The sequence below is a fragment of the Puntigrus tetrazona genome, chromosome 13, assembly GCF_018831695.1.
Source record: "Puntigrus tetrazona isolate hp1 chromosome 13, ASM1883169v1, whole genome shotgun sequence".
NCBI lineage: Eukaryota > Metazoa > Chordata > Actinopteri > Cypriniformes > Cyprinidae > Puntigrus > Puntigrus tetrazona.
The window spans coordinates 3,281,185-3,305,008 of NC_056711.1; the positions used below are offsets into that span (position 1 = coordinate 3,281,185).

General features: G+C 39.4%; 1 protein-coding gene across 1 annotated transcript; it reads right to left on the minus strand.

Moving 5' to 3' along the window:
- Positions 1-152: 152 nt before the first annotated feature.
- On the minus strand, positions 153-17,365 carry dlk2 (delta-like 2 homolog (Drosophila)). Its single transcript, XM_043255951.1, is given in 9 exon segments — positions 153-1,739; positions 1,742-1,890; positions 1,923-1,974; positions 1,977-2,274; positions 4,087-4,238; positions 4,855-4,985; positions 5,148-5,244; positions 11,791-11,873; positions 16,695-17,365. Coding segments are annotated over 8 exon segments (1,176 nt in total). The 5' UTR covers positions 11,861-11,873; positions 16,695-17,365; the 3' UTR covers positions 153-1,512.
- Positions 17,366-23,824: the final 6,459 nt, after the last annotated feature.

Here is a 23,824-nt window from a genome sequence, read left to right on the forward strand (position 1 = left end):
ATTATGGCGCTGTTTATGCGATGTATTGTGTGATTATTTAAATTAAGCGCCTAACGGGATGGAGAGTAGCGCATAAAAATGTAATCCATAATGAATTTTGATCAGGACAACTGCAATACAAAGACATTTAGCGATTTAGACGCGAAGCTTAGTTACTACACAGTTAAAAACTTTAATGCACACAGATCTGTATAAAAATAACACATTACGATAAAAAACAAATATACATTTCACCAATAAATTACATAAATAAATTATATTTACACAATACTGTTGTTAATGCGTTATGTATCACAAAAATCGTTTCCCATGAAATTGATATTACTATACCGCTTAAAAGAGCATCATTACAGTGTTAAAGGGAACGTTACGTTGTCGTTTAAAAACGTTCATAAAGCAAATACTCAAAGAATAAAACTTACTTGGCATATACTCACGTTGAAATATTTTACAGTTTGAACACTTGGCGAAAGTGAACACTTAAACCTGAAATTAAAAGCGCTTTTAGTATTATGGCTTGGTTATATACATACAGTACTACTGTATCACACAATGGAAGTTTTGATATATGTGTGGTTAAGTGCTTCGCTTTATTTTACACGCGGCTCATTGGTGCTACTGTTTACTCTTCGAGTACAGACGTCATATCAACAAATACAGTGGTTCCCAGGCTGTGTGTACCTTGAAGTCAATATGAAACAGCATCTGCAACCCACCTTACCTTCATAATGTGACCTACTGTATTCCCAAGTGATACAGTCTATTAAAATGAGAAAAGGGGTAAGGTGTGTTTTTAAATTTGAACCAATTTAACTGATGGATATTGAAAAGTGCCCTCTGAATGAAAATTAGTTTATTTTCTCTAAAATAATTATCTTGATTTATGGATTTAATTTTCATGAAACTTTAAAGACCCCATTGGTTAACAATAGTTAATGCATTAATATATATTATTAATTAATATGTATTTTTTTTAATTATTATTTATTAATCTTGTTTTTATACAATTCAGGTAAGCTTAGGTCTAATCAATAATATTAACAGACAGATTTGAATGTTATTAAAATTACCAAAAAAACAAAACAGAAAGAATGTTTTCATTTTCATAATAAAAAAATTTGTAATCATAAAATTGGGGGAGAAAATAGATTCTGGAAGGCACTAAGACACGCCACAGTTTAGGGTTTCCATAAAAAATATTGCTTGGTGAGAGCAAAATGGTTTTCAGAGGCATAATACATAATTTCTGATTTAATATTACACAGACAAGCATTTCTTATCTTAAGTTCCTTGACCAGGTACGAGCATTACTGTTTTCATGTTGACTCTGATTTAATGTTCCCTTAGCAGTACATGCCTCACTTGTGGCATCTTTGATCAAATAAAAATGGGTTCTTTAATGGCCACCTGCTTTCAGCGACGGACTCTCAGATTCATGAGTTCCGTCTTTATCTTTTGAGAGGTCAGAAGTGGCCTTTTACTTCAACAAGAGCAGCTGCGCGATCTCTGCGGCTAAACAATGTCGGTGTTCAGCCTCTTCTTCTCTAGCTCAGCTGGAGCCGGGGACTGGAGGAAGCTGATCTTGCATTCCTGTTGCGCAGGCACAGAGTTTGTCCTACATCGGTGGAATGGGCGATGGTGAGCTGGGGCCGGTCTGCACTGACAGCGAGCCGACTGGTCCTGGCAGTGTCCACGCAGCACCAGGCCAGCTGTTAGCGCCACCACGGCCAAAGTCATAGCCCCAGCACCAGCAGGATGATAAGCTGCAGCTCTGACAGCCCTTCTGCCCCATGCTGAGTCACCACTGAGATTTTGAACGAGCGTCTTTCATCCCCGCTGGGAGTGGTCCCCTGGGAGCGGTTGACTGGGACAGGTTTGCTCAGCGTGACTCTGTATCCTTCGCTCCTGAATGGAGACACGGCTTGAGGCCCTGACTCCCAGACGGAACCTCACAAGTTCTTCCAGTGAACCCTGGGAGCAGAAGCACTGGAAGGTGGAGACTCGGTCTATACAGCGTCCTCCGTTGAGGCAGGGCTGGCCGGCGCAGTCGTCCAGGTTGATGGTGCAGAAACGGCCAGTGAAACCCGCAGGGCACAGACAGGAAAAACGGTTCACGCCATCCAAACAGGTGGCACCGTTGGCACAGGGGCGCATCAGGCAGTCGTCCATGTTGGTCTCGCAGCGGGGCCCCGTGAAGCCGGCCAGGCATCGACAAGACAGTTCTGGAGCGTAACCACCCAGATCCTCGCAGAGACCACCATTCTTGCAGGGGACCTAAAGCAATACACGTAAGAAATTATAAACTATATTGGCACCCCTTCTAATGAGCAAGTTGGACTACTTTAGTCATGAGTACAAATCTATGTTTAACAGGTTGGACAGAACCCTTTTCCTATATTTCCTTTCTCTATTCTCTGTGTCATTTTTGTTTTGGTTTTTGGTTCAACGTCTGCTTTTAAAAAGTCACACCAGAGGTGTTCAGCTGGGATTAAGAGTAGGCTTTCTGCAGACCAGTCAAGTTCTTCCACAGTGACTCAATCAGTCATTTCTTTTTGATCCTTGCCTTATACACTGAGGCATTGGCATGTTAGAATAGAAAAGGATCTGAAAGAATTTCTGAAAGAATAGCGCTTGCAAGCCAGGTTTTTTTGTGCCATACCTGAAGTATACTTTGGACTCGTAACAAGAACATTTAGATTACTGAACAAATGAACCTTCCTTTGCAGGCAGCACCATTGTCATGAGTTAAATACAACCCATGAACTAATTGATTGTGTATCTTGAATGGAATGTAAAATACTTGGTATGCTCAAGTTTAATTTTTCTAATTACTCAACATCTGTATGCTCAGCACGCACCTTTATTTTCTTATTCCACTAATTAGTTGGTGTCTCTGGTGGCAACTTTGACTGAAGAGATGGAACAACATCAAACTATTGGAGGCTGGGATAAAAGACTTATTGAGAGTTGAACAGTTGCCCCACAATTAAAAAGGTGCCAAAATTAGTATAGGGATGAAACGTTGTTGTGCTTCTGTTTCAACCTCCTGTGTTTGGGCACACTATCAAAGAGTGTACTTTCAAATGCTATGCATTTCGGATAAGCATATACATCAGAAATGTATCTTTCGACTTAAATATCTGCTGCCAAATACATAATACAAATATAAATGAGGCATTTTTTGTAAATGAAAAGTACAAATTATTGATAACATGCCTATAGAACTATGTTATATAACGTAATTTGACAATAGGCTGTTGGTTGATGTAAATGCAATTTACCTCTAAACAATTCTTTCTCAAAAATACAAAAACAAATCTTAATGGAACTATTAAAGAATCACAATGTTTAAAATCCTTATGATTTGTTGTTACATTGCCACTGGTTGGCCACACACAAAAAAGTTCTGCCCTAATGTAATGCCAAGCCCGAGAAAGTAAAAACTCAAGCAAATGGTTCTTTTCAAAGAGTCACAAGATTGACACTTTAGAAGGGAACCAGCCATGTGATTGGCTTATTTACATACTTGGATGTATCTGCATATTCAACTTTTAATATGTGACGAACGTCCCCATTACATCATTCATGTTCACAGGATAAGCCGTCAACCATGTAATATTTCAAGTAATAATTTGTCATCCTTAAACTGTGCTGCAACTGGTTCAGTCCTGCAGCATCGTTTCCCTGGAAACCTCTCTGTCGGTTTGTTTTGGACTTCATGGGAAGAACAGCGGGGCCGAGCTGCAGCGTGTCAGTATTAGCAGTCTCTTACAGGGCCAGTAATGAGCCCATTGAATTACATGATTGCACTCTGGAGGCTGCAAATTGACCAGGCTGTTGTGCTGCCTGTGCCAGTGCGTCTAGGCTTGTGTGCTAATAGATTAAGGACCACAGCTTACCAAAATGTTTACTTAAAGAGGTCAAATCATGAACTGATCTTATAAAAAAAGTTCATGGTAACAGTGTAATCAGAAAGTCCTACTAAAATGACTCGCTCTGTTCTTCCACAGCTTTGTGATGTTGGGAAGGTGAGTACAATACAGAAATAAAACATACATTTACGTTACGAACAAAAAGGGGAAAAACATCTCACTTGGTCTTTTGGCAAGGTCCTGTTTTCAGCTCACAGTCCCGCCCATGAAAGCCTTCGGGACACAAGCAGCTGTAATCCCCAGAGTCATTCAAGACGCAAGTAGCTCCATTCTGACACGGCTGCTCTCTGAGCACTGCGTAAATATCTGCACAAACAAGTCAGTGCCGTTATGTCAATCTGTTAAAGCATTTAAGGAATAAGTGAAAAAATTAAAATGTTGTCATTAATTAGTCCCTCATGTCCTCAAACCTGTAAGACCTTCAATCTTCTTTGGAACACACATTAAGATATTTTGGATGCAACCCGTGAGCTCTCTGACCAAACTATCAAAAGTATTGGCACCCTGATGTCACATGGATTATTTTTATCGATCTCTTGGCTATGTTTCTGGAAGTTGATTGTGTTCATCACATTGCTGTCTTTGGAAGGTCAGAGAGGCTCTCAGATTCCATCAAAACATCTTAATGTGTGTTCTGAAGAGGAACCAAAGGTCTTGGGTGTTAGGAACGACATAAAAGTGAGTAATTATTCATGACCTTAAAGAAATAGTTAACACTAAAATGAAAATTGTTTCTAATTCATGTTGAATATAACTCCATAATGAAAACAGTGGCTAAAATTGGCGAGTGAGTTTTGCACAAAAGCTTTAGTTGCGACTAGCCTGTATTTCTTTGATATATGTTTAAATGCATAGAAATCATATTGTATTTCTTTTATCTGTATAATCAGTGCTGTCAGGTCAATCTCTAAAAATGAATCACCTTTATCACAGAATCGGCCTGCCCACCCGTCCATGCACGTACACTGCCAGGGCTGGTGGCAGGTGCCATGGACACATCCGGGCATTCGCACACAGTCTTCACACCGCGGTCCACCCCATCCTGGGTCACACCTGCCACACGGAGGCAAGAGTCAACCCTGCGTTCCATGCTCATTGTATCATGAATCTGTTTACAGTGTTCTTCTGCAACAGTAGTGAGCAGGAACAGGCTTGCACAGGTCAGATATACTTCACCAACACGAGCCTATATTTCACTCTCATGAACCCACTCACCTGCAGTCACCGTTTTCAGCACACTTTCCATGGCCGAGTTCACACGTGCAGTTACTGGCCGAGGGTGTCGGAGATGTATCTACTGAGAAAAATGAAACTGAGAAGAGAAGAGTACATTTAATATAGAGTTTGGTAGTATTTTCTTGATTTTTTTTTTTTTTTTTTTTTTTTTTTGCAGAACAGCAATCCTCAATAATAATTTCTCTTCAAATTAAGCAAACAAGCCCTTCAGATCACTTATAAGCTCTAGCTTGTCTGTGAGAGTTTGTCACTTGTAGAAGGCATGTGCGATCAGTGTCACTTTTCAACAGCTTATGTAGCATGTCGAGTGTGGTAAACAACAGCTAGCACATACTAAGATGCACATACGCGTTCATCTTGACTGAAGGAAAGATGATTTATTGTTACAAACGTCAATCAGGGAAGAGAACTGTTATTTAATTGTCTTAAAGGGGTAGTTCATCCAAAAAGTTTCTTTCCTCTTGAATAAAAATACATTAAATGTATGTGTAGGGCTGTAGCACATATAGTTTGTCCAGTAAAAATCATCACGCCTATACAAATCCTCATAAACCACAAATACCAACGTGTGTGTGTGAGAGAGAGAGAGATCCTGCACAAAACCAGTCATAAGTAACATTCATTTGTAGAAATGGCATAGAATGTATGGGTCAAAATGACTTTTTGGATTTTTTTCATGCCAAAAAGCATCAGAATATTAAGTTCATATTTCCATGACGATTTTTGTATATTTCCTATCGTAAGTATATCAAAACCTAACTTTTGATTAGTAATATGCATTGCTAAGAACTTTTAGAAGTGATTTTCTCGATATTTAGACTTTTTGCGCCATCAGATTCTAGATTTTCAAAGTTGTATCCCATCCAAATACTGTCCAATCATAACAAACCATACATCAATGGAAAGCTTATAATTCTCAATTTTTATATATATATATATATATATATATATATATATATATATATAGCATATTTTCTCTCTGACCTCTGTCCGAGAGAGCAGAACATTTATGCGTGTTCTTTTTCCATCCTTAATAATCCGCATGTACTTTTACATGAAAAGTTTTATGATGTGGTACAGGAAATGATTCACCCTGATCTCCATCATCACCATCCCGACTGAGTGATTTAGCATTCTTGGCCGTGCTTATCCAGTATTGGGTTTTGCGCTCCGGTGGATGTTAGAGCAGGGTGTGTGTGTGTGTGTGTGTGTGTTGGGGACGGCCAGGAAGCGCGTGTGTCTGTGGTGATGGGCACGAGGGGAGCGTGTGCGGTGGGAGGAGAGGAATGTGCTCATGTCTCCGCCCGTATGAGCTTTGCCCGAACATCACAAGAATTCACCATCGCCCAGGGCCCAACCCCTACATGCCTCCAAACCCCCGGCGCTCACAGCCAGCCTCTTACATCACACGGCCCGTCTGCGTTTCCACTAAACATACTCAATTATTCCTCATAGCCAGGAAGTTACGAATAATTCTCAAAACGCAAACCACACGTACACTTACGACAAGTTTGTTTACCCTCATCTGACATGCTCACTTAATCGTGTGCCTATTCCGGATAAAGGCCGGTATGTGAGACACAATACACGTGTAAGCTCATATTCGTTCAGCGGCGCTGGAATGGGAAGCATTTTCCATGTAATCTGGCCAAGTGTAAGACCTGTATTCCTGGAAACACAGAGCTTTGAACAATGCGAGCCTGGCTTTCCTGCGCTATCAGTGCAACAGCTGAAAAGTACAAACTGATAACAGAGAGCAGCCCAAACAACAACGTGAAGCGTAATCTCTTAAACATAGACAGCTGAAGGATTAGTTTAACATTTAAAACCAAGAGAAGCTGTTCTCGTAATGATTCTTGTCGTACAGCTCAATAAGACGTGAATGGAAATATTCTTTCTCTTGCTTAAATGGCATTTGCATACGCTGTGGGTTCCAAAAGCAATTTTTTTTTTTTTATCATTGTTATTTAAACCTGTTGACGAGTTAAATTTAAGCCGATCTGTGACATTGGCCATGTTCACAGCCAACAAAAATGTTCTAAGAATGTTTTCTGTAATGTTCCCAGTCATAAAAACAGTATTTCTGAATGCTTAATTGTTGTTTCTTCAATTAGATTTTTCCTTTTTATAAACATTATGGGAATGTAACTTAAATTGTTACATTATGGGAATGTTATCTGACTGTTTGAAACAAGTATTAAAAATATATATATATATATATATATATATATATATATATATATATATATATATATATATATATATATATATAATTATAACCTTTCTAGCCTCTTAGATAAATTTCAAAAAATTATTTGAAGTGCTTTGACTCTAATTTCTGTAGTATGTTTAAAATGTATTATATATTATAATATATTATAATAAAAATAAATTATATTGCGAAAAATACTGTTTATATTTAAAATACACCAATATATATTTAAAATAAAGTGCCCTATTATGAATTTTTGAAAATGAGTTTTCAGGCAGCATGTAAAACAGCTCTAAGTGAATGAAAACATCCGCACAGTTTAAAATCTGAAAGCACACGTGTATGAAGTTATTGTCTCTCGAAAGAGTCGACTCTGAATCATTGAATCGTTTCATGAAAACGAATCTTCTTTGCCACTAACAATCCTTTAAATCGACGAATCACTGAAAATTAACAAATCATTAAATCGTGTTTGGGAGTTGTTGAGCAAATAAAGTAAGAATAAATGCATATTATAAGACAATGAAAGTGTTTTTTGTTCCTGCGTTCATGTCAATCTGTTGTTTGGGACTCCCAAAACCAAAATATGAACCTTTCATAACCCATAATAGGGGCACTTTAAGATTTTACCAGCAGTGAAGATTTGAGTTTACATTTTAGCTTTCACTTTATTTATGTATTCTGATGGTCCCTTGAACATATTCTATTGACTATAAGTAACATTGCAACTACATATCTCTGCTTTTACAAGTTTAACTGTTCATTTACACAACAGTGGTATTTTTGGGCCTGAAAATTCTTCAGAAAACTGATTTCAAAATGCAAGCTTTTGAAAACAACACCGTTATCATATCTGTGAAAATGAAGACACACACAGCTGCTTGGCACTGAAGCACATTCCTTTTGCTCCTGCCGCACAGATTTTATGCTGATTTTCGTGCCAATTGATGTTTGGAGCTGAAATTGGCAAATTCAGAATTTACCGCTTTATGTGGTCTTCCTCTTCTTGGCTGACTAAAACCCCTGAACTTAAGAATAAAGAGGTGCGTCACAATACCTTTGTCCATAAAGGCCCAGTTTCATAGACAGGGCTTAGCCTAAACCAGAATTAGGCCATAGTTCAATTAGGACATGAAAGTATTTATTATAAACATGCCTTCAAAAAGCATTACTGGTGTACAAAAAAATCCACTGGCATGTTTTAAGATCAATCGGTGCAAGTTTCTTTCAGTTGAAACCGTTCAGATTTACATTTTAGTCTAGGACTAGGGTCGAGCCTTGTCTGTGAAACCAGGGTATAGTGTAACAAACACTCCTGATATTAAAAACCAATCATACTGAAAGAACGTTTTTGTAGATGCGGAATTGGGAGATTGAGATTTCTCCAACTCGTGAGCAAGAAAGCTAGTGAAGAATGGTAATCTTAGAAAAGGAAGATACGCAACGTATGCAATATGCAAAGTAGAATATCTGCATAATTCAATGTACACGCTTCTATTCTTTTTCCTTCCCATTGTTCATTTGCTCTCTGTATTTACTGCAAGTTCAAAGCATGCTTTGGATGACGAAGACTAGCAGTTGGAGACCGTGAATACTTCATACGCAGTAAACACTATAGAGTTTTAAAGAGAAAGAGCCCGGGTGTGACAGCAAACAGAAGTCCGATGATCTCAGAGTGCTGAAAGAGAGATGAGGTGCAAATAACTTCTTCTTGTACAAACTGGAGGAGCCTATTCTAGAAAAGCCTCCAGGCGGAATTCTGTAGCGTGTGTAAATATTTGCAGTCACATTGATTTCGAAATAATATGATGCAGCAAGAAATCTGAAAATGGGCCATGATTCAGTTCAAGTCGATTGAAAAATGTTATATATATACGCGTTTTCTGCATGCATATGATACGCAGTTTTCTAGTACAAATGATACACCTCTATCCCACAACCCTAATCTTACCAATCGTGTAGCATATACAAAACCCATTTTTGCATATCTATACCAGAAGATTTTATTCGGCATACCATTTACACTATTTATGAGATCGGGTAGCCCGAAAGGTTTCAGACACCTGCTGATTTGATCTGTCGTGCTCTGATTCATTGGGCATTGATTTATGCTAAAGATGGATGCATGATCCGCCATAGCGAACATTTCAATTGTTAACAGTGGCTGTGTTTCCTGGGGTTGAGTTTATGATAGCAGTGCAACAGGTGTGACTGTGTCCATCCTCCAGCCTTTGTGGTTTACCTCACGGGGGTCCTCAACCAGAGACCACAGTGCGTGGGCTCACTGCGTGTGAAAACCAGAGCGATCTAAATTTATTCCTACCATGAAACCCTATATTGCCTCTCCAGAACCCCCGTGGCCAAGCTCAGCGCCATGGTGCCAGTGAAACATGCAGGTGTGGGTTTCCCTTCGGTTCTAACTCCAGACGAGCCGCACACACCGCCCTAGCGTATGCATATGTGTCCAGGATCTCACTGGGCAGCAGGTGGAGTGTAATAGAAGGCCGGCCGGACAGCGTCTGAAGGAGCTGAGGAAGAAGTAACTAGATCCATGCGAAGCAAAGGATCGTTCAGCCTCAGTATCCACTCGGCCGTTTGCACTGCTAGAAAAACATTTTGCCAGGACAGACAAGCGAGGACGGATTATGATCCAGTGAGGCTCCAGAGCGCTGTGGAACATAGGCTCATTGGAAAAACATGCCTCTTTAAAATATATATATATATATATATATATATTTACTGTACATACATTTCAGTATGTATAACAGCGGCAGTAAAACAACTTCCTTTCGCAATTCCTTTCACAAAACTATGTTACGACCTCAAAACAGTATTACTATAGCGCCATATAATCAGCTTCTCATATTGTTTTTCTCAGATGGTAAACTTGCTCAGTAGCTCACCTGGTACGTACGCATTTTCAGCTTTTGTTAACACTACCTGTTAGGTTGGGTTTAGTGTGCTGCACGTTACTTTCTGTTATTGTTTACCTACAACCACTGACTGAATAAAACGTTCACGTTCGCCTGTTTCTGGCAAAATTACTTGCGCTTTTAATGCAGTTCGCTGGAGGTCACTTAGAAAGTGTCTGAAAACACTTTCGTTTTGACACACTTGCGAGATTCCCACACTGTAATTTCCGGCAACCGCGCTGAAGCGTTGAAACTACCTGATTTCTAAAAGTAAATAATAAATGCTGGGCACAGTACATTCCCACAGAAGTTATTTTTTTCCATTAAGTAATTTTAGTTAACTTTTGTTGCGAAACAACATTTATAAATTTAAGTATTTTATAGTTTAGGCTTATTTTATGACTTATTTTTATAACATTTATAGCACTATTCAATCTACCAATGTGCCACGACTGGTATAAAACTTCAAAGCGGCTTTTAAATCTTCAGTAGGCGCTAATAGTGTTGAGGAACGGCCAGCGACTGATATGATTTCTGAATTCCTGTTTCACATTGTGGCAATAGTCTCTGGCACAGACTCGAGCGCTGTCCGTCTGTCTGTATCAGTCTTGCATTGCAGTGGCTTGTTTCCAGGTTCTTCCAGGAGACACCGGCCCCACTGACCTGCACTATAATCCATTTTTGCAGATCAGGTTTTCCCCCACATTTTCAACATCAGGTCAGCAGCCGCAACTAACTTTTCTTCTGCACAGAAGGACTTTGGGCTTTGACCTTTGCCCCCAGCACGCGTGTAAGACACAAACCCTTGCGCCCAACAACTGATACGCAGATTTGCCACATTCTCTAAGCAGACAGGAATTTCACAGCTGAATACTCCAGAGACAGATCAGTCACAACGGAACCATCAAAGGCCTCTGACGCTGAGTTTTATGTAATCTGCTCACCAGGATCCTGTTGCAGCACAGTTGGCAGAAACTGTTTGAGGAAATTAACAGCCTGTATGGCCAATTCTTATAATTCACTCGCTGCAACATTTTCTTTTGTAAATATGCATATGTGCTTCATTTTCAGATTGAGTTTCACTCCTATCCATGATAAACAGATATTTTATGAAATTATATCAAAATAACTACTGCCATTATTTCACAGCAATTTTACTGATAATGATTTTTAAGCGGCTGATGTCAATGGTGTTAAGCATGCCGTTGAACAACTGCAAATGAGTTTTAAAGAAGATTTGAAATGCTAAAAAGAAGCATTTCAAACTGAAATATGAAATTATATTTATAAGTGCCCTTTAATAATGTATGCTCATCCACTGAATTTAAGATGTGTCAGAATTAATCGTATATTAATTATAAACCTTTCCGTCTTATATTGGGAACTCGGAAGTTATTATATGTGTATTGAGTTAAACATACAATGAATGCGTAGCAACCACCACTCAAGAATATACAGTAAAAAAATAAATAATAATAATTGTGTGAAATATATTTACCTTGGGCTTCACAGTTGTGTTGAAAAAGCAGACAGCAGGCACAGAGCAGCAGAACTACAGCGAGTTTCATGGTGCAGGGCAATCTGAAACCACGAGACATTGAAACATTAGCATTCAGGAAATTACAGTAAACATTTGGACAGTTTGTCGTTAACATATCTACTGAATAGAAGTAGAAAGCAAGACACGAAACACTGAAATCAAGGCCTGCCCGCATAGCCTCCAACATGAGCCACAACAGCCCAGGAGAAGATCTCTGAGCACTTTCACTCTAACAGAGCAGCACCTGACCACAGACCAGCTGACAGACACGCGCTTAATAATTCAACTTAATACTCAATAATTAAAAGCACTGTGTGAATCTTTTATAATGGACGTTTACAAGAGCGCATCACTCCTTCACTACCTTGTTCAAGCGCTCATCTTGCAGCTCCGTTGAGCCAAGAGCTGACAGAAAAAGTGTTACGTTGTGTCTGTTTGTTGCTCTTGTGCCTAACTCGCGCTCTGTTGAGCAATGCTTTTGGGTTCTGCTAGAATATCATTTGAAGTAAAACAACATTGTAGATTGCAGCAGCACCTCTTTTCACCCTATAAGCGCAGATTTAGTTCCTCTCTCTTTAGTAGAGATGAAATTTCATACGATTGTAGTGACCTAAATAATCACAGATAAGGGTATTATCACAGTTCTGTCAACAAATGAAATTTGCATTACAATGCATGTATTGTTTGCATAAACTCAATAATTAGTAATAAGAATTAATAATAAAGTAATAACATTAAAACGATCGCCATATTTCATTTGCAACAAAAAAAGTGGTCTGAACAGAAATGGCAGGCAGACTAAGGTGGCGCTTATAATAGAAATAGAATAGAAATAGAATAGTTTCTCTAGTAACCTGGTTCGTTCATGCATTCATCGATTCATATTTTTTTTGCACTGTGCTTTCTGTCGAAGCAAAACAAAGCAAATGCTGCATGACATAATACAATCTAAAACGGTAATACTAACTGGGGACTTTTTCTCATGGTTTAGCATCAAACCGGGAAACCGTTTTTTGTGGCCTGATGGCATAAAGTCGTGAAAATTTCTATTTCTTTTTCTATAAATGAAATAAGTATTGCAAACGGGGCAAGTAAAATAATTGGTGAGAGACAAGTACCTCTCACTGTTTTCTATACCGTGGCATTAAAAACAGAATAAAGTGCCTTTGGTGAAAAAGGCCATGGATAAGACAAATTTTATCCCAACTGCCATTGGTGTTTTAAAAGCTGAAGAAAGAGCAAGATCATTTTAAATTCTTCTGTGTTTTCTCCATCTGTAGATGGTGCAACTGGCCTCTTTGTTTTTTGTTTTTTTTTGGATGTTTCCCATTGTAGATTAATGGTGCACTCCTGCAACCACTAGTGGGGATGGTTTTGGGCACAGCTTTGAACGGCAAAAGCTGAGAAGAGGTCCATTTCCATGGAAGAGGCTCTCGAGCATGTCACAATAGGAAGCCTCCATCTACAGTCCTTGATGCTGGGGATGCCATGTCAATTATCACTTATGCTTTCTGGCCGGTCTCATGTGCAGACACCTGCCAGTGAATGCGTGGCAGCGCAGGCTATATTTGAACGTTACTTTATTTCCTGAGCAGCTCGCTCTGTGATTGTCGAAGGTGCTATTTCCAGCCGTGTTTAATTAATGCGTGTCACATCAGATGTGAAAAATACAGTCAGGGGCCTTTTATGCCATTTGACACATTGGCAATTATCCAGGAAACTGTCGTAATTTTTATGGTCCGTCTTTCACAAATCATCAAATTTCAATGAATCATGCACAGCGATTCATTATAACAGTTATAAATTTAAAGGTAGCCCACAGGCCAACTGAAAGCCCCTTCGGGCTAAACATCAAGCTAAAAACCAAGACGGTTCATATATGAATTATCAGCTTGTCATAGTTTCGAATTTGAGCAACAGAAATAAAAATGAATAGGGGACGTTGTCATGACATGACGAATAAATTTTGCCTTGATGATTTAGCATATAAAAGGTTTTGTACCATTAAAACATCCTGTGGGTTTCATAGCTTAAAACATCCTCCGCGTTATAAACAAAGCATTTATCTGATCAAGCTCCAAAAATGTCTCGGTCGGATCCGAGGTGAGAGACAACATCTCCCAAGCCAAAAAAAACCATGGCTCCAAACTGCCTCCAGAGCAAGATATAAGTCATAATCTTGCCATCGGCTTTGTCTTGACGAAGCAAGTAGAAATTACAATCACTGCCATTATGTTGTCTCGCTGGATGCAGATGTGCATTAGATTTAGGACAAATGGAGTGAAAGAAATTGCTCTTTGACGTGTTTTGTTCAAACAGCTTGATCGTCTATATCTGTAAGGAGGAGTTGATTAGATGGTATATTTTAAATGGCACTCCGGATCATGCCAGAAGATTGATTGGAGCATGTTGTTTTGTAAGCGAGGCACAGTCTCGTGCAAAATTCACGAAAAAACAAGTTGAGAGATAAAGCAATACTTGATCTGCAGCTGCATCACAATTACAGATTAAACCCTGTGGCTGGTGATGAGAAGGTGATTTCCTAACACGCCAAACGATCGGTTTGTGTGAGAAACTGAAAGGCTTTCACTGTATATATATTTTTCGCTATGTCCAGCTGTCCCGAGTGTGACGCGTCTGCACGTGCCCAGCGGATGAGTTCGTGTGAGAGAAAGTCTTTTAGGTTTTAGTCGGTTTGAACACTCAGGATAAGCGTGAGCAGTTAGCATTTTGATTACAACCTCTGCATGCTCGGTGCAACGATGAGTGATGCATACGCAGGGATAGATTATTTCCGTTACGTCTGTGCGTAAAAAAATTGCGATTTGATTGTTTCGTGTCTTGGGACATCAATGTGTCGTCTCGAGCAGCAGGGTTTAATTTGTCTGTGCGTGTTTTATTTTTACTCTCAAGGATTGTGTGCCCATTAAATTGCATTATATGACAGCAACCATTTGAGTTAAAACATGTTTTTTTGTGTGTTTTACTGAAGAAACAAAGTTACCTACATCTTGGATGCCCTGGGGTAAACAGATAAACATCACATTTTCATTTTTGGTGTACTTTCCTTTAAGGCAACCCCTCATCAGAAAGCTCTGTTTGAGTAGTCATGGTGGATTGTAAACACCCGCTGTTATGATTGGCTAATGTGTGTTTGACAGTCTACGGCCATTCATAGATGGATGCTTCTTGTAACGTCAGTCTTCTTCTGTGGAGGCGGTGCTTAGCTACACTATGACATCATAGAGCAGAACATTCTACAAACGGTCTTTTTGACAGACGTTCTTCAAAATTAGCTGTTTTTAGACTCACGAGAAAGTTTTGAGCTCTGAAACTTACTGGATGTTTTTATACAGTGATCTCTTATGTCAAAAGATGAAGGAATTTTGGTTTCTCTGTTCATGACCCTTTAAAACAGACAGAGGGTCATAATTAGGGAGAAATTAATAATTTTCCAACATATTTATTTTTTCATTAACATAATTGGTAAACTTCAAGAAACATATTGAAATAAAAAATCCATGTCATGACCCCTTTAACATTTGTTTCATCAAAGTGAGGTTAAATGCATGAAGTGTATGCAGATTATTAGTGTTTATTATTGCATAAGTGCATATTATTTAATACATATTTAATTGCATGTTTGCATAATATTCAGTGCTTGTATTCCCCTAGGCTTTTTTTTCTTTTCTTTTTGATGAATATTAAGTCAGTTTTATTTTTTCCGGTGGAGCTGCTATTGCTAATACTGCAATTCTATTATTATTTACTCACCCTAATGACTTTTCCTCTTTCCATGGGATACAAAGAAATAGAAAAAGAAAAGATTTTTGGCAGATTTCTGAGGAGCTGACTGATGTTCGAGTCATTATTCACTTTCACTCTAACAAACTCTTAATGTTTAGACCGCAAAACCTGCCAGATTTGAAAGGACTGATTAATGGAGTGCTTTTTTCAATGGGAATTAATTTGGGAAAAGCTTGGTATGGGAAAGCTGAGAACATCACTGATCCCGTCACTGTTCACGTGTGTGTTATACCTGAACACAACACAGCGGTTTAAACTGGAGGCTGTTGGGGGAATATTTGGAGAAAACAATTCAGAGCTGCAGTGAAGGGCATGATCTGATGTTTTATGGTCTTATTCTGGAGAATGACACTAAATATGAATGAGAAGAAGCTGCATAAAGACTCTTCTTATTTATTAATGGAAATAATAACATAGAATGTATAAGTTTGACACCATTTTATATTGTGACTCATCAAAACTATCTATTTTACCAGCCTGGGAACACATACTTATCTACCTCTCAGATGCTGCACACTAAAAAGCACATTATTTGTGCCTATATTGTATGAAACAGTTATCTAAAAAGTCTTTAAACAATAAAAAAGTAGTGACAGACTTCTGAAGTCGCATGCACACTGAAGCACAAAATACACTTCCATGCGAAAGACATGCACAGATCTCAAAGTAACCCACAAAAATCTTACTTAAATCCTACTTAAAAACCCATTATTTTACCAAGAGGCTTCCACGGAAACTTCACTGGCACATCTAAAAACAGCCAATCTGTATTCCTACACCATTTCCATCTCAAATGATGTGTGAACACAAACACGTTCCTGCTACTGCACGAATAGTCAGATTATAAATCACAAGTTTAAGTGCTCGAGCTCGACCCACAGCATATTTCTAAAACCTGCTGTAGCCTTCTGCGCAAACTGCAGCGCAAGGATACTCATTTTGAAAAAGTTACAGAGTTCAAAAGCGACTGCACAGCCCAGCTCTTTCGAGCGGCGTTATTTTAAATGCCACTTAACTCTATTAAACACATAAACGCACAAATAGATGTGACACACCTGAGCTGTTGGTGGCCCCCTCCAGCAGAGCGTTGCAGACCTCAGGTGCTGATAAAACGGGACTCACATATCACACAGACGGCATCAGAAACTACCGTGAAAGCAATATTCGCTCTCTCGTATATGCACACCCTCAAGATCAGCTCGCTAGTGAGACACGTTTTGTTGATAGAAATGCTTGTTTGTAGAAGCAGACAAGGTTCCACCTCCCCACTCAACAAGCCAACCTGCCCAAGGACTGGCTCTTAAAGAGACAGGCTTCCCTCAATACCACCATCTCACACAGCCCAAAGACCAATCCATCACGCTAGAGCGGGTACGGCAAGATACAGTACAGACATCGCATGCTTGTTTGGTTTTGTCAAACCCTCAGCAACTTTTTTGGTATATCACCGACAGGTCTTGTTGTTTCAGACAGTTTCTGGACACATCTGATTGAGAGCGCATTGCATGCACTTTGCCGTCTTGTTATCAGAGAAGCGCAGTCTGGCAGAAAGCCTTAGCGAATGCCGTAGCGGTAATGGAAGGCTTTTTGCTGTTGCTGTAGCGACAGACAAGGCTCCTGATGTTGGGGGCTGATGTGCCCACACGTTCCTCTGCAGGCGATGGTGTGGAGAGGATCAGTTTTCAGCAGATTATCTCAACAATATCAGGCCTGTGGAGCATTTGAAAACAGGCATCTACATGTCCACGCCACTGCGATGGGAGACAGCGCTCACACATATGTGCACACACTGCGCTCTGCGCCGTACAAATATATTACTATAAATGAGGGCGTATGTAAAGACAGGCGTGTATCAACCGCTGGCGGTTTCTCTTTACAAAGCTGAATCACTACTACTACTTTATCGGGCTCCTGAGGGCTTATGTGCTGATAGTCTTTGAGGAACAGAAGAATAGGAAAGCACTCAAAGCTCATTTGTTTTGGTTGCTCGCCTCATGTTTATATTGAGATAATGGCAAGCCCATTATTCCAGCCATTCAGCTTTTTGATTTTAAGCACACATTTGTACGTCTGTCCTGCTGTGGCCTGATTATGTTTGCGCTGAAAATGGCAGCGCGGTAATTAGGGTGTTCAAATCGGCTGCTCTGTCGCGAGCGCTCGCTGCTCTAGCTTCGCATCATTATCCACTGCAGTCGCAACAATTACGGCAATTGTGAAAATTGACTTTCATTTGAATATCACACACAGTATCTGTTTTAACGTGTTCATCTTGCGCCCTGAAAAACAAAGGTTCCAAAAAGGGGTTTTTGTGAAGCCACAAAAGAAGCTTTCAGTAAACAGTTCTTAATATAGTGTGAAGAACATTTTAATTACCTTTTTACTAGAACTTTCTACTACTATAAAGAATGTTTGTGCTCGGAAACGGTTTTACACTCTTTAAAGAATGTTTTAAGGATATTGACGTCTTTTTATTGCATCAACGCTTTCTACGTGGAAAGCCATAGAAAAGTGTTAAAGTGTAAAATGTTTATTGGTATCAGTGGTATCATAAAGAACCTTCAACGTGCATGGAGCTTGTCTTGAGCTTATCTTTGCACAAAAGGTTCTTTAGATTAGTAAAATGTTCTGGTAACGCTTTAAGTTTCATCAGTTAACATTAGTTAACTACATTAGTTAGCATGAACTAAGATTGAACAATACAGCATTTATTAATATTATTTAATGTGCATTTCAGCATTTACTAATGCATATAAAATCACAAGCTGTGCTTGTTAACGTTATTTAATGCACTGTTAACTAACGTCAACTAAAATGAAGCGGCTGTATTTTTATTAACATTAACAAAAATGTATAAATATGTCAATAAATGTGTTGATCGTTGTTCGTTCATGCTGGTTAATACATTATCTAACGTTAACAAATGACACCTCTTTTAAGAACTGAAAGGTTCTTTGAAGGACGGTTCTATGGCATCACCAGAAAATCCCCTTTTGGTTCCTTTCAAAACTTTTCTTTTGAAAAAAAATCTATGTTTCAGTGCTTGTGTGATCAAATCCAAAATTCCACGATCTATATATATTTCACTTAGTTTCATATCATCTGTTTTTAATCTTTCTTTTCTTTTCTGTTATTTTTGTAATTTCTGTATTTACGCAGTAATAGCATTCAGAACAGATTCAAGGCCCTTCTTGCCTATTTCTTCCCAGAACATGTGCCCGTCCTCCCCTCCTGGTTTGTGCTCTTGTTGTTCTTCTGAATTGTCATCATCATATATCATGTTATCACTGCTTACTGTAAAACATCCATTTACAAGCAAAAAATACGCCGCCACTTCCTCCTCCATCCCCCCACATAAAGCACTTCAGAAATCCCAACTCTTCTTTTTCCTAGTTTTTCCAGAGTAATCCAGATGGGAACTCTGATAGTCACGGTTTTTGCTTTGCAAAAGAACAGAGAACAGAAAAACCATACAGCCAGTATCAGCATTTTCTAATTCGTCATAATAACAGTAGTACATCAAACTATTCAAACCACTAAGATGGCATCATCACAGTTTTTTGGAAGTATGACAATGCGCCCCTAGAAAAATTGTATGTAACTGTGTTTGTGCCAACAAACAAACAACTGCGCTGGATCCCGTCCTCTGACTCATACGCCACGGAGGCATGAATAGAAGCTAAGTGGGTGTTTAACAGTCTGAGCTTAAAGCAGGGCAGCTTGAATGATATGTATATTTGTCCTTCCCAGAAAATGTACTCGCACACTCAACCAGTGTTAATGCTGCACCTTTGATATCTGTGCTGTTCGTATGAAGATTGCATCCACTTTAATATACTAGCATGAAGTGGAGGGTAAAAGCATCTTCAAAGGACCGTGTTAGATGGGGTTTAAATACTACTACCCTTTTAACACGGCATCTATCACGGACCACTCGCATTTCAAGCGAAGTGGATGAATATCACAGAATAATCCTGGTTTGTGTGTCCGTGGTGGTCACTGTTACTATAGCAACTGAGAGAAGATGCCCTGTATGTAGACAGTAGAGTGAGATTAACTAGTGCAACAGAGCGCCTGCTGGAGCTTCCTTCCTATCATTTGCAACATATGGGCTTTAGTGCTTTGCATATGGCACGATTCATATGCCAATTTTAGTCCATGAAACAAGAATGTGTTGTGACAAGTAATGCAAATCTATCTATCTATCTATCTATCTATTCTGGTTAGCTCAGCTAAATAATTGAGAATTAAGTAACCTCATTGCACAAAGTAAGCATTTCAATTAAGCATTAGAGCACTTATAAGACAGCAACAGCAACTCAGTAAAATGTTATATAATGACTAAAGGAACATATTTGCACTGAAAAGATTCTAAACTTCTAAAAATTAGGGTGTTTTATTGCCATTATCTATCTATCTATCTATCTATCTATCTATCTATCTATATCTATCTATCTATCTATCTATCTATCTATCTATCTATCTATCTATCTATCTATCTATCTATCTATCTATCTATCTATCTATCTATCTATCTATCTATCTATCGCTCTCTCTCAATCTGTCTCCCTCAGACTTGCTCTTGCTACTCTGTCCATGTGTTTTAACAGGCTCAGCTCTTATATTAGACAGCTCCATGAATGCCAGAGAAAGTAGATTATGAAGTCAGAGTTTTATTAGGAAGTGACGGTATTTATGAACTCCATTTACAACCCAGTGATGTTTCCCACACCATGCAGACCAGTAATATATGCGCCTGCAAATGTGAGCTTTACAGTGAGATGCTATACAAGGCTCCGTGTGAAAAATGCATTCGAATGCACGGACAGAGTAAGAATTTCCATCAAACATTAGAAAAAGAGCACTTACAAGACTTTAAAGAAACCTCAGTAACTTATATAATATCTTCAGGGCTTAAGTGTTAAGAAGGAAGAAAAAAAAAAAACACATTCCAGCACGAACCTACCCTCTCTTATAGCCTGAGCCTGGTGTTCCTTCCTGTGTGAATATCAGGTTAAGTCAAGATCCACTGAGCGGCGGCTCTCTGTGTTGATCTTACTGTGGTGTTGTTTTCTGCCTATGAGACGTGTCCCCTGTCCACAGCTAGTGTATGCTGGGCGTCTGTCTTTGAAGTTATTTCGGCATGTGTCTAAGTTGCAGACAGCATGAAGAAGGGGCTTCTTGACCTTCCCTTCACCCTAAACCTCCGTCTCGGATGGAGAACAAGGAGGCGCACGCGTCCACGCACTTCACAGCCTCTCACCCTGCCCTGCAGCTCTGACTCACAGGGCTGCTCGGACCCCTGAGGACTTCACTTAAGGCACACGCTCGTACTCTGTCACCAAGCACGTCGTCCCGTCGTCGGATTGAAGCGGTGTTAAGTGAACCCCTTGATAAGATAGCCTCTGCTCCACTAAGGCAACCAAGAGGGCTATTTCTGCTCTAAGAGTTACATGAGAATTTGAAAGATAGGGTCTCTAACTTTTTTACCCTTCTGGTACATTGAGGACTTCCTCACATGTCATCCTTCACAGGACAAGTTCAATCTGTCTTGATTGTTTCCTGTTGTTGTCTTGCACCATCCAGAGTCCAACTCAGTCTTCAATGGTCTCTTGGTGCTGCTGAAGTATTTCCCTCACCGGCTTCAAAGTCTTCAAAGACTCAATTTGTGAAATGGGAGTGAGCTTGGCAATTCATTTCAATCTCTGATGCTTTTTGTATGTCCAGTGAAAGGTTCTCTTGTATTGACGTCCAGGATCCTTTTTATTATGAAGACCCAAGGTCTTAGAGCCCTCCTAATCCGCATGACATCTGACTGTGTGCTGAGCCCCAGTCCTTTTCGTAAGCTCTATTTGAAAAGTGGAGGCACTAAAGCTAGATTGGTTGAAACGAAACCTGACACAGACTGTTAGAGCAGCTGGAACTACACCCAGCTGACCCACAACACCCAGGTACACAAGTAATCCGAAAAGAAAGTAGTAGCACTTCATTTTACAGTCAGGTTTTGCTTGTACATATAAATTTAAGTATATTAATTACATTACATGTAAAATCTAGTACTTACCTAAACCTAACTGTAATTCATGTTAAATCCATGTTTTTACTCAGTGAAAAATAATGTAAGTGCACATATTTAAAAAAGCGCCTTCAACCTGTCCTGTAAAGTTTATCTGTTTCAACACACCTGCTTATTATTTTCAAATTAGTTTATCGTCATTAGTCCAGTATCATTCAGTTTATGGTTTGTTCTCATCTGATGGTGAAAATCAGTTTGTCATATGAATACATTTCTGACAGTATGTTTAAAACTCTGCCTAAGCAATCCAGATGGCGATACTGATAAAGAAACCATACTCCATTAGGTGATAGAAATGGAGAAATAAAAACCTTTGGATAAACCAAGCTTAGATGGGGGACCAGTTCTCCCTTGGCTTAAGTGAACAAACGGTGTGCTATTGATCGAGGTACATCATACCAGCATTATATAAATCAAGAAAGAGTTGAAGAAGACCTTTTTCAGAAGACTGGTACAGGTGTGTTTGATTAGTGCTGGAGCTAAATTCTCCAGGGCTGAGACCTTCCAGAAGCATGGTTGAAGACCTCTGACATAAAATCCTGGATCTCAGAAGTTAGAGCTATTAAAAACAGAGGTGTCCAGTTCTGTTCCTGGAGATCCACTATCCAACAGTCTCTGGCTCGAGCGCTATTTAAACACACCTGAACCAGTCTAATCAAGGCCATCAGGATGACCAGACACTTCCAGGCAGGTGTTGGAAAAGTAGGAAAGTAGCCCTCCAAGAGCAGGACTGGATGCCCCTGTACTGAAGTAACAAAAGTTTTCCTTCGTACTTTAAAGATATTTGTTTTGTAAGAAGATCCTGCACAGATCATTAGCACCCTTCCTCCACTGTGCAACACGTTTGGGGTGAGAATTAACGTTCCATAGTTGGGATGCTCCGCTCCTGTCACTCATTTCTGCATAGGGACTGGTGCACTTATTGTGCCATTGTCAGACAACTTCTTCTCATGTCTGTATCGTGATAGGACCGCGGCCCAAGGGACGTGGCCTCATTGTTGAAAGCTAATCTTGGAGCTCATTGTTACAGTACATTAAATGGAGAGGCAAGTTGAGAGATTGTGTGGTCTGGAAAGAGGGAGGCTTGGGCTAATTTTGACCAGGATGGGTGGTGACTCTGAAATAGCTGGCGGTTGAGGGGTTGAGAGATTGCACATTTAGATGTACAGTGCAGCTGTGGGATGCCTTCTTCTCTAACTGCTAGTAATCTGTACACAATGCACGGTTGAGAGTGATCCATCAGTAGGCTAAGACCTTGATGGCTTTAGTATTGAATGACTCTCAGAAATGGTACTGAGGTGCTTCTCTAGCCACCTGGCACTAAATGCATGCCTGTTTATGCTGGGATGAGAGTGGAGATGAACGGCCTGCACAAAGAACAACACACATTCCACACTAGCAGCAGCCTTGACCCCGGAGCAGCTGAGGCTAGAGAAGAAAACAAAGACCAGTGGGCATTTGAAACCTTGAAGTCCATAGATGACAAGAATACACACACCCTTTTTTGTGGCCTGTTATGTGTGAGCCCAGAACTTTCATGCTGCTTGTCTTGAATTCGGTTGGCCCCCAAACACGCAAAGCATTGCAGATGCGTGTTATGCTCCCCTAAAAGTTGTTCTTTTTATTTAACCATTTGTAAATTAAGAGCATGACAAAAACAGAACCTGTTTCCACTTGGTATTAAGATGCATTTTTAGTTGATCGGATCACAAGTGGTCAGCTTAGAAGCTTTAGATTTTCCACCACGCATTTCAAATGTATCGGTAACACTTTACGGTAAGGGTACGTGAATCACAATGAATTCATGAATAAATTCATGCATTAATTATGCCTCGCTTCATGCAGTATATCAAAAGTTCAAAGTCTTTCATTTATGATTTCATGGATGAACTACACATTAATTAAGACATTATCTAAGATGGACACATCGTCATGATTTATTACAAATGATCATGATGTTTTCTTTGTCCACAAGAAAGAAGGAAAGAAAAGCCTTTATTATCTACTTTGGATAAGTCTATACTTATAGTACATAAATTGTCAGGAATTTGAGCATTAAAATAGTATTATTTTGTGCAGGTAAAACACACTTGAATTACTAAAGGAATTTAC